Source organism: Pistacia vera, unplaced genomic scaffold (assembly GCF_008641045.1).
Source record: "Pistacia vera cultivar Batoury unplaced genomic scaffold, PisVer_v2 Contig208, whole genome shotgun sequence".
Taxonomy (NCBI): Eukaryota; Viridiplantae; Streptophyta; class Magnoliopsida; order Sapindales; family Anacardiaceae; genus Pistacia; species Pistacia vera.
In genome coordinates this window covers 946,262-958,814 of record NW_022196011.1, presented here as the reverse complement: position 1 = coordinate 958,814, position 12,553 = coordinate 946,262, and the positions used below count along the sequence as shown (strand labels likewise).

General features: G+C 38.7%; 1 protein-coding gene and 1 long non-coding RNA gene across 2 annotated transcripts; both read right to left on the bottom strand.

Annotated features, from left to right (window-relative positions):
• Positions 1–516: 516 nt before the first annotated feature.
• On the bottom strand, positions 517–2,914 carry LOC116129173 (pentatricopeptide repeat-containing protein At5g66631). Its single transcript, XM_031414922.1, has one exon. The coding sequence runs from the start codon at positions 2,571–2,573 to the stop codon at positions 624–626; it is 1,950 nt and encodes a 649-aa protein (XP_031270782.1). The 5' UTR covers positions 2,574–2,914; the 3' UTR covers positions 517–623.
• A 7,597-nt stretch (positions 2,915–10,511) lies between these two features.
• LOC116129113 lies at positions 10,512–10,911 on the bottom strand. The gene is made up of 2 exons (XR_004127859.1): positions 10,675–10,911; positions 10,512–10,555 (listed from the first exon to the last, which is right to left on the bottom strand). It is a non-coding gene; the product is annotated as an uncharacterized LOC116129113 (long non-coding RNA).
• Positions 10,912–12,553: the final 1,642 nt, after the last annotated feature.

Sequence of the window (12,553 nt, the reverse complement as noted above, 5' to 3'; positions counted from 1 at the left end):
CGAGTGAGGATAAACTAGAGCATACAGACGAAGGAGATTAATCCAATTGAAAGGGTTTCTACTGCGTGATGACTTTGTGAATAATGAGCGCATATCTTATCCACAACCTTGGGCGGTGCGCACAGACAACCCATGAGAACTAAGGCAATCATGCTGGAAAGATACAAAGGAAAAGAGAAGAAATGCTCTTGGTAAAAGTAAGAAGTTGATTTTACTAGCATTTACAATGCAAACCCAACAAGTATATTAATTAGGCATTGTATTGTAAACAATGTAAAAGCTAAGTCATATAAGGTGTATGTGCATCCAAAATTCCTAATCATATCAAACAAAGAGCTGAAAATTTATGGAAGGAAGTTCAGTGTTTAAGAACATGCAAATATAATGCCCAGAATCTACTTTCTGCAATTGTTTGAGCAAACCAGAAAGCACAATCTCATCTCGTTAACCTCTTGTCTTCCTTCAAAATATATATTACCATTAAAGATTTAGAAGACCGTTTTTCATTCTTGCTAACGTGATAAAAAGAAGCCGAGTACAGAACAAAACCTAAATTGAGAAAGAAACCATCGAGACAAAGGTATTAATATTTGGCTTTATAAAATATCATTGTTTTCCAAAATTTAACTGCTCATTGACGAGAAACTGTTCAAATAAATATTATAAACTCTTGTGAGATCCGCAGAGTTAACTGTCCATATATGACCACGCAATGCCAGTGGAAGGACATCATTTATCTCCTCACATCTCTCTTCTACAAAAGCAGCCTCTTTTCGCTTGCCTTCCTTCCAAAGACTCTTCACAAGCAATTCCTTGGTAGCAGCATCAGGCGTCAAATTAGAATTGCTGAGGTCTTCAAAAACCCTATATGCAAGAGCAGCTCTCTCACATTTGCAATAAGCTTGAATTAGGACCTTATACATATAAGCATCTGGCTCTACACCACTCTGCCTAACCATTGTGAACAACTTCTGTACAGTTTTAATATCTCCCTGCAGTGCAAAATGATACATCAACCCCGAAAATGTTTGAATATCAGGGCAAACACCACTTAAAATCATTTCTTCAAGTACATTTATGGCATCAGAATTCCTCTTACACTTGGTCAACGTTCGCAATAGAGATGAATATAACAGCATCAAGTTAAATTTTGAAACTGGACCACAGAGTGTTCTATCATCATAAAAGACTTTTAAAGCTGCATCAGCTTTCTTAGAAACGCCATAAAAATCAATGATTAACCTGATAGTGCTGAAGTGCAACCTTATTCCCTCCCTTCTTATTTTGGATATGAGTCTGTCAACCAATTCAACATGTCCACGACGTGTTAAAATAGCCATCATCCTTTCCACTGCGTAAACATCATGAGTATACCCTGGCTGATAAGCAACCCAACAGAAGAAATCCCACGCAGTTTCTGGTGATTTGAAATGCCTAAGAACCTTGCAAACCAACCTAGTTGTCCACACAAATTTAGCATCCTCCAACACAGATACCACCTCAGGGCTCCATTCATTTAATGCATTTGCCAATTCTTTTGGATCCAACCATGGTTTCAATTGAATTTCATCCACCTTTCCCTCCCCACAATCATTATTAAAAATGCCATCCTCATCCTCATCACTACTATCCTCACAATATTGTACACTCTTTATTCTCTCATCTGGTAACATTTCCCTCAGAATATCATCAGTCTCCTCAACAAACCCAGCCTCCTGCATACATTGCAAAGACACACGCATGGACCTACCAGGAAACTTCCCATCATTCCGCATTTCATTGAGCAATGTTTTAACCTCATCAAACTGCCCAACCCCAACAAATCGCTCCACCAATACAGAAAACTGCTTCAACGTCCTCTTTATCCTCATCAACGGCAATATAGTAAAAATCTTCATTGCTGAATCCAATTTTCCGCAACTTACAAGGTGATCAATCATAACAGTATAAGTCCTGGAATTTGGAATCGCTCCTTCATCAATTATTTTGCTAAATGTCTCCACAGCTTCAAAATTTTTACCCTTTTTTGCATAAACGCTCATTACAATGTTATAAGACTCGGTGCACGCACGCTTCTCCGTTTGTCTATACTCATTCCATGTATTTGTAACCAGGTCAAGGTCACCAATTGCACTATACCATTGCATGAGGTTCATAAAACTAACACTACAATTCCTAAACCTACCAGAACTAATGTCGCCAATGAGGGTCTTAAATTCAGCACTTCGTCGAGACTTTGCTAAAACTGTGGCTAGGGCGTGGAGGGTAGCTTGTGTATGCGAGAAATGAGGACTTGCTTCAAGATTTTGAATGATGCGGAGCGCACAGTCCGCATTGGGAGCGGAACGAATTGCGTGAATCACAATGAAGGAGTCTATAAGACGATCGTTAAGAAGAGCAGAGGAGTTGGGTGAGTTGGAACGGAGAGCAAGCCTGATAGAGTCGATAAGTTGTGCTCTGCGGAGATAGTGGGTAAGTTTGTTGGTGAATGGAGCACGCACATAAAAACGAGTTTGCAACTGGGCTAAGGTTTTTGAGAGGTTTATAGGAGGCAAAAACCGATTAACAAACATTTCTAACAAGTGAGGACTGTAACAATTACTTGTCTGTTGCTTTTAAGACGTAATGAGAAAGACTGGGTACTACATTGGAATTGTCATAATATCAAACAACTGGTGTGCATGGGACTGAGATTTGAGAGAGACAGGATTCTTATGTATCAGCTTATGTAGATTCCAAAAGCAGTTAACCCATGTCATAGAACTAGACACAATAGAAGATTACTCTTGTTCAATTCCCGCCTACATTCGATAACAAAACCTTATTTCTATTTGCACTTTGCAGTGGAAGTAAAACGGCAGCCCATAACAGGTCTGGTAATCGGGTTAGACCCGATATGACTTCTGGGTGTCAGTGTCACATCTAATATGATTAAATTGGCAGCGATATCCTCCGAGCTAAAATGGAAAAATGAACATGTGATTCTACTATATCTTCGGGTTAGGTTAAATCGGATCGTTTTAACCATGTTATGCCCTTTTACTAATTTTCTTTTTTAATTTCTTGAATTATCTGTTACCTATTCATATGACAAAATGAATAACTTGAGAGGTCCTAAATTCAATCAATCTAGGTAAGATGACTATTGAAAAAACTTACTCAATTGTCAATTTTAAAACCTTAAATGATTAGCTGAAGTATCGTAAACTAGTCTGAACACGCTCGACTACAACAAAAAAAAAAAAAAAATTTGAATAACTCAAGTAGGGCCCAACGGCCAATGTTGTGTTCAATTTTCAACCTTTTAATTAACTAAATATTGGCTCTTGATTATTCAGAATGCTAAGCGAGAACAGAAATAGAGGATAAAAAAAACATATGAACATAATACTATATTTATTTGTATAATGTTCCTTTATAAGGGTTCTGAATACATTCTATGTTTGGTAAATTGTTTAAGAAAAATTATAGCATTTATACATGAAACTAGCATTTTTTTATCACTTATTTTTTGGGGGGGCGTGATGTTTTGATCCATGTGGTATGGATATGGTTTGTTCTAAAAAGCTATGCAATCAACAAGGAAAATTTCCAGTAAGACGGATGTGTTCCAGAGTCCCCCTGAGGCCATACTTGCTCACTGCCTGGTTACCTTCCCTAAATCCATCTCCATAAGATGATGATGATCTGACTCGATCTGGTGTTTAAAAAATTCACCAAGCTTCTCTCAAAGTCAGAACGTTTACCCTTCTTAGTTGAGCAGGCAAGGGTGGTGATGATGATGATGAGAAGAGGGGAAAGACGTGAAGCAACATTTGAGCCGGAGCCAGAGCTAGAATAGTTTCAGAATCCAACCCAATGAGCCAACACCTGACATATACTTCTTCAACTTCTGGTTTCAAATTGGGATACCTGTCAAATACCCCTTTAGAGCTTCCTGTTCAATAAAATAAAAATTTGAGTATGATTAACTTGCTGTTCATAGACAAATAAAACCTTGGTTTGTCCTAGAAAAATCGTCTTTCTTTTCTCTTTGTTCATTTCGGTCGAGGGTTGTGCTGTCTTTCGGCATGTGAGAGTGTTCCTGCGTAAAAACTGGGAACAGCCTGTGTTGTTGTAGACCACACACCAATAAACCAGTCATGATACAATGGAATCATGGACACTAGAGACTTCGCGCCAACAGGGACGGAAGAATACTCATGATACCGTACAAATGAACGATTGCTGCCCTTCACAGCCACGCATTAGCCTATACACAGTGCTACTTTTCTCATGTCTACAACGATACCACTCCAACTCCTCTCTCCGTGCAACCTGGTAAGTAATGTATACAAGTTACCACTTTTAACATTAACGTTGTATCCTTGCTCAACTAGCAGAGCCGGGCAAAGGCCTGTGAGAAAATTTTTCTACACAGGGGATCAAAATATAAGCACATCCTCGCGATAAAAAATCAGACAATACAACACTACTGACAAACATACCCCCGTGTGCTGTAAACACAGATCACAGTTGCACAGCCGACACACAGAAGTATAAGACACTCCCATCAACACTAAAACGTGGAAGCGGAATGTAGTGTATGTCGTTACTGTGAAAAGGTTACAACAAAGATAGAGGACGAAACGAGGGGAAATAGCGTGTGCTTATGCAGTGTGGTGGCCCCTGCAACACAAGAGACGCGGGGGTGCATGTGGGGAGAGTGCGTGGCGCGCACCAAAGTAAAGAACGGCTGGGCACGGCATATGGAAGCAACATTCATCAAGATACCGATTCAGTAAAGCTGGTTTGGCAATGCCAGGATATAACCATTAGGGCGAGGTCTCAAACACGCCAACCAACTGATGCGGCACGCAGCAGGGCAAGGCTGAGAAAGAGTCTTACTTCGTGCCATAGCGGGAGACTCGAGGTGTGCCGTCACTGAGATGAGCGTACAACAAGCCGAGAAGGAGAGTATGACCAAAAAGGCACATACTACGATCACCAGAGGTCAGACGTGTAGATGAAGGAAGGGATAGGGGGGAGTGAGACGGTTTCAAAATGGAAGTGATCAATGACAGGGTGGTGGCGGGCGTTAGGGAGATCCTCAGCTAGATCACTCATCGAAGGGGGCCGAGGCTCGAGAGCGGCGTCGTGTGTGGGGCCGGCAACTCTGCTCCAGTGCGTGTGCACCACGGCCACAACAGGACTCCCAGCCCTCAAGTGCAGGGAAACTCAGGCGCAAGGACGAAGTGGCGGAAACTCGGGTGCCTCGAGACGCAAGAGGCTCACCTGCAGGAAATAAGGGAAACCGAGAGAAAAACGAAAGAGGTTGGAGGCTGAAAGAAGACAAAAGCGTGAATGCCAGCCGCAAAGAAGAAATAGGGATCAGGGGCTACGCGGAAAACAAGATGGAGGCGAAAGAAGTGGGAAAGAACACAGTAACACAGGAATATGTGAAAGCCTAACATCTCGTGTGCTAAATGTGAGCGCGGATAGCGGGAAAAAAAAAAAAAAAACGGGACAACCACACAGTAGAACATTGTAAACGATCAATAGTTGTGTAACATATGTACACCAACAGGCAAAGAAGCGTATAATAACTCCAAAAAATAGCCTGCATCGAGGGCCATGACCGACAAAAGTGTAGCAATCAACAAGTCCAGCACAGGAGCCCAAACTAGATCTGTATAGGATCATTAAGGTGTGATGACGAGGCTTTGGTATTTAGTGTATCGCACAAACATGAGGAAAATGAGTTCATTGCGTATATGAACACGCGAAACTGCACAATAACATTAAAACGGGAGTTAAATCCCATGTCGTGTACCCTAACGGTTCATCAACAGTTCAGATTGAGGTACACCGCCGTTACTGATGTCTCTTAGAACGAGCGCAAATTGGCATAATTCGGTGTGGGCCAACAAGGGTCTGGTTCCCCCCCCCCCAACCTTCAGCCAGTGACACAGATAACTGAATGGGAAGAACTGATTAAATTTTTTTTTCAGATAATGTGGTCGTGAAAGTATTAAGTTGACACCAATATACAATTCTGCTGTCTCAGCTTTGAGTATCCGGTTTTGAGATCTACTCCCGTCGTGGCATCATTCAGATATAAACCAAAATCCAACTATTTTGAGCAAAAAGGAACAAGAGCTAGGTTGAGGAGCACTAAGCCCCGGCAAAAATAAAGTCCAGCCAAGGTCCTCGACGGAAAACACTACCCCAATACACGGAAAAGCGGTCCGCGATGCGCAGAGTTAAGGGAACAACCACCGAAATGTTTAGGTAGATGCACTAACAGAAAACCAAAAGATATGCAGTATAACGGATAACAAAGCGTAACCAAAATGGTGGGAGAGATCGGTGGGTGGGCAATAAACAAAAATAAAGAGTCTGTGGTGGGGGAGAATGTGGGGATAGGTGTAGAGGGGTGGGGGAATCCTGGCTGTGGCATTGAGAAGGGGGAGGAGTGTGGGTTCTGAGTTTGGCAATGTGGGTTATCAAGGCTGTGTGGACACAGCGCGGGGGGCACAAAAAAAGGTGTGGGCCAAGGCGCGGACGTGTGGGCCAAGGAGAGTTCAACCCATGTCCCGAAAGACCCATGACCCAGCCCAATTATTGGATTATTAAGAGGGTGTTCCAATCAATTGGATCAGAGCATGATCCTGCGTCTATGTGGCAGTGCACGCGTGGCAGGGCGACCCGTGGCAGGCTGACCTTGGGCCCGGGCTGCTACCCCGAGAAAGGGCATGGAGGCCCGAGGGAAAAGGGGTCCCGTAGTCACCCAAGGGCAAAGAGGCCGACGGGTAAAGAGGCCGACGTGGACGTCGGTGCGGAAGCGTGGTGGAATGGGATCTCACATTGAAAGGGAAAAGGGTGCATGTGGGTTATAACTGGGCACCCTCCCTTGGCAAGCCGGTTTTCCAAGGAGAGTTTCTACCAAGCCCTTGAAAGACCCATGCCACCCACCCATTAGAGTATGAGTAAGTGGGTTCCAATCACTTAGTGAGAGATGGAAAAAAAAAAAAAAAAGGTTATTATAGCACTAACATGGGAAAATACTTAAAAGTTGGCAGACATCACATTTGGGTGATGTTGCTCCTTATAGCAGTGTTGTGAAAGGACGACTCCCGGACATTGAAAACTGTCATAGAAGGATATATCAAATTAGCCATACCCTCCATTCACTGGTTATTGAAAAACCACCCATACTAACAGCAAAATTTGCCAAGAATTCAAGCAGGTGTTTAACTGCTCAAATTAATTTATCATTCAAGTTTTATAAAATTTAAACCCGATATCTGTAATTGGTTGATTACAACCATGGCAACGGAAGCATTCAGGATGCCAAAAAGCACCCATGCAACTTAAGTATCTTCCATGACCAATCTCAATATTGCAACCGCACATTCCTATGAGAAATACATTTTCAACACCAGGTTAGGATTGTTTGATATCTAAGTAAAAAAAGACTAGAAACATAAGAAGCAGATTATATAAAAGACACAATAATATTGTTACATAATATTTATGCATGCAAATTCATGATGTTACATAAGGATGTAATGCACCCCAACTTTATCACATTTAGCTTTTGCCAATGTCAAATTGTCATGTCATTCTACTAACTTGAAAATGATAATTTCAAACGAGCCACTATAAAATGCAAAATTCTTGATTGTCACATTATAATTAACCATGTCAAGTACTTCCCAAGTCATGTCTCCTTGAAGAACAAAAGTTCAAATTGTACATAAATAAAAAATTCTTAATCATCTTGCACTAGTTATTTGAAACAGAAGATATTTAGATTTTAGACCATCAAACTATGAGTTTCCTCTTTCCACTGGCATTATTAAGTCAACTTAATCAGAAGAATGTAATGCAATTGCTCATGCATCTACAATGAAATACAACTAAGTATTGCACGGGAAAAAACGATATAATAATCTGCATCACTTCATTCCAATAAAGTCAGTCAAGGCAAAGATTACAATGGACTGATACAAGAATATGGTGCTAAACTTTAAACCATTAGCTCGAGCAGCAGATGTTCATGCTATCTTTTATCGTGTAATGCCTTGCCTTAAGCTGGTTTGTCAGCTAAAATTCAATGGGTTTCTGCTTAAGCAGCCTAGCCCTAAATCTTTATCCTTCAGAGAGAATGCAATATTCAAATTCAAAAAAGCATGTCTCTTGTGCCTTTAATACATTTCATAAGAGCTGTAATCAAAACAATTGACATATAGACAGTCGTCAGATTACTGAAACAAGATTGAATTCAATGACGTGTACCTGTAACCAGGAGGATAAAGGAATGGAAAAGGTTGAAATAACTTGGAGTATCATGTTGAGGAGGAGGCTCAATGCTCAACTTTCCTGAATGGCCTTCGCAAGTTGTTCATCCTCCTCTAGTGAGCTTTGGCTTGACGTTCTTATTCCTCTGTTGAGCTTTAGCTCGTCGTTCATCTTCCTCTATCTGAGCTTTAGCAACAGTTCATCTTCGTTTCATCCGATTCAGATTTAATACATTGATATCTTCCTCCAGTCATATTCATTTTCTAATAAAATAATATATTAATGAACTAAAAGTATGAACTTTAAATTTCATCATTAATTCAACACTTCCGAAAATAACTGTATTGATTATAGAGTGCACCTCTTTAATGGACCTTATGCATGTTCAGTTAGCATGTAATATAAAGGAAGTCCATCAATCTGATATTTTAGAAGTCACTTTGTACAGTTCTTCCTCCTGCCTCACTTCACTATACTATTGTGACTGAAAAACGGAAAGATTTCACAGAAAAACCAAAGATGCATATGTATCTCTGTAAGCAATTTGCAATCATACCCACTGTTTGGCATGGATACTATTTGAAAAGAGAATTATCTTTTTTCAAACCCAATAAAATAAATTATTTTAATTGCTTCTACTTCATTAAAACTCTCTTACTTATTATTTAGAGTATTCATAAGCTAAGCCTTAAGTTATTCAATTAACATATAGCATATAATCTAAACAATGCCGGATGCATTACTTCTGTTCTTGCCCATAATTTCTGGAGCAAAATTTTGAGCAATGCAAATAAAAATAATCTGATACGAATAATTTTTGTTATTTATTAAAGAAAAGAGTAAAAGCAATCAAGCAAGTACACACATACAAGGCGGTACTATTGGCAATCAGTTCCCCTTCACCTGTGTTCTTTGATATGTCATTGCAGAGTACTTCACGCACTGAGCCATAATAATGTCTAGTAATTAATCACAGAAACTTCCAATCACAATTACAAAAATTTCATGATCAGTGCTTACAGGTTGTGGGGCTTACCAATCACTTTTTTTCCTTTTTGATCCACTTCTGAAGAGACATTGCAATAGCACGGTCATTTTCTTCTTTGTCAAAATCGGATGAATCATCCTATATCCAGGTTTTTCCACATATGTCAGCAACATCACAAACTTGAAAAAGAAATGCTGCATACAATGTATGCATGAAAATTCACTTGCGCATGTATCCATTCCTAATTAATAAAATTAAGAATTGATGTAATAATCATGGGAGAAAACAGCAGCTAGGTGCACCTATGACTGAAGGGGAAAAAAAAAAAGTGATTACCACTGAATCTCTAGGCTCATTCCATCTTCTATAATCTCCATATTTTCCATGATATTGACCTTTAGATTGGGACCTTTCAGAATTTTTTGTCAGCCATCCCATGATGAGATATTTCTGCCAGCAGGATAGCAAATTTTGCCGGCAACCAGCTGCTCATTATATAAATGCAAATTTAGCAGCAAAAGGAAATGCCAATATACACTGGGACATTACTAACAATGCAAGAAAATTTATCTATAGCATAGAATTCGACCATAATTTCAAATAACTTCCAGGTTCATGATACTACTACAATTAAACACCCAGGCAATTGAAAATTAGAAACCAAAAAGGGGAAAAAAAGAAACATTCAACTTTATTGATAGATATAACCAAGTGTCAGATATAGCCTGAATCAACAGCTTAGAAGGAATACCACACATAAGCTTTCTTCTGTCAAAGGCATCATAAACTTGTTGCCTGCATGTCTACCTTAATTGCAAAAATATGGTGCAAAATCAAATCATTTGCCTCATCAATGAAAGATTTCAGGCAAGCGAAACACAAGGCAATGTAAATCACCCCACATATTCAAATTTTCATCTGAAATGCCCAATTCCCAGAAATTACAGTACCACGTATTTGTTGGCGCCTAAATACTAATAAGTCAATCACACCCCAGTTTCTATTAAAACACCCTTGATCACCCTTTACCAATACTGTAATAAACAAAAACTAATACATAACAGTTGTCATATAAACGAAGAATAAGAGGAAATTCAGTGTTACAGACTCACCTGTAACAAGTAAATAATCCGCAGAAACAATAGAATCTGGTGAATCTCCTATCAGATACAGCACCCAAATCCAAATGCGTAGTCATCAAAGAAGAATCAGTGGAAGCAAAAAGATATTATTCTTTTCTTTATTAACTGCCATGAATCCAGCAAAACCACTCCGCCTTTTTTTCTGAGCAGAAAAAAAAGTCGGATAAATATTCTTAGTGAATTAAAGAATGAAGATAATATTATTAAAAAGACATATTAGGAAAGCTATAAAGATGGAACTAAAGACGACTTGAATCTTACGCAAAACCCAGATTAAAAAAAAAAAAAAAGGCAAGCAGTGAAAGCTGATATGTTCTTGAGGTGTGCACAGTTGAGAAGTCTTGAATTCGTGTATAAATTATTAAAAGGATCAAAAGGAAAGGGTTTAAAAAGATAAAAAGAGAGAATCAAAGTCGGAGTTGGTGTGTTTGTAATCGGAATTGATATGGAATAATAGAATAGAGTATCATATAGTTATACTTTTATTGCAAGTGGGTCCTTTCCCCATTTTCCACCACACTCCACTAAATGTCAAAACCGCCATCAATCTTTCTGGTTGAAAAAGTGACCTTAGAAGAGAAGGTGACTCTTTGAATTTCTTCTTTCTAGTCCGTTATGTACTTAGTTGCCCATCCACTTACCCTACCAACTCTTACCCCACCTTATAAACCCTCACCCCCTTTTTTTCACCTTTAATCCTTATGTTATAAAACTTAAAAATTAATTAATAATGTTAGTTCTTCATTCACAAATCACAACTCATGTCAGTGACGATGAAGTAGTTGTTCAAATTAGAAGAAAACCAAGCTGGTAACTTTGAGCTGACGGAACAAATAACCGATTACTTTATTAAACGGGACTGCCAAATCGGAATAAAAGAATATTAATTCAACTTTGTAGAGCATATATGGGTGGGTTAGTTATCATCTCTCGACCTCACTGGTTAGATGATGATCACCACTGCCCACCAAATTATACTCAAATTTGGAATTTGCACCATCTTATTTTTCATGTGTAATTTTTCAGGATCTTAAAGTTAACAGTTACATAATGAGATTGAAATCGAAACTTTTTAAATAATACATTCAATAATCACAGTTAACTGGTTGACCACCAAAGAGTTGGTTTGCAACATATTTATCTCTTAAATTTTTTTTTTTTTTTAAATTTTTGTGAATAACAGTATTCAATGGTAAAGCGCTGGAACTTAGTTAGAACTGACTATTTAGATTCAGTATCTGAAACTGTGCTTCCCACCATGTGAGAAGGATATAGAGGACATTGGTAGGCTAACAATCATAAGTTTTGCTCCCCACTTCATTTTCAAATCATACACACGCAATATTAAATTAAATACAAACACCATCAACTCTAAACTTTACTATGATTTCGAGTATAGGGTTCGTGGTGGTGTAAGATATGGAATGAAGAATTGAGATCTCAATCAAAGAGATCTCAATTTTTTGCCGACCGACTGTTTCTATTGTTTTTATATGCTGTTTCTTTTTCATTAATCAAAGGGGTATTATTATCAGAGATTATTATAGCTCCACCTACCCAATTGATATTAATTCAGCCGCAATTGAAAATGATTTGTCAGCTTGAGATGAGTCATTTAGGAATCTTTTAAGATAGAAGCAAGTGGAACACAATTATACTTTTGTTAACAACTGATGTTTAATTACCGTTACCAAAGACAGATTTATCTCACTCGGTAATTACTGCATTAAATTATTCAACAAATTATATTTATTAGTCTTATTTATCTGACGATTTAGTAAACTGATCTATGGATTTTGTCTGATTTTTTTTCATTTAGACCCGTAAGCGTAAAGCCAAAGAGGCAAAGACATCGATGTTACATTTTGAAAAAGTCAACAGTGCACTGACATTGAATCCACCTCTTACCATACACATTAACGTCACCATGGACCTATCAAAATATCACACACATGTTGTAAATAATTTATCTAATTCCTGTCACCTGACGATCTAGGAATTTTAACCCAACATGGTAAAATAAGTGTTACTTTATGTGTAGAGTAACGGTGTTGGGTATTTGGTCGTTGTTATAAGCTCAGACTAATTTGATTAACTCTAAGGGGTTAGTTTAACAATTGACGAGGTTTGTTTTCTTTCT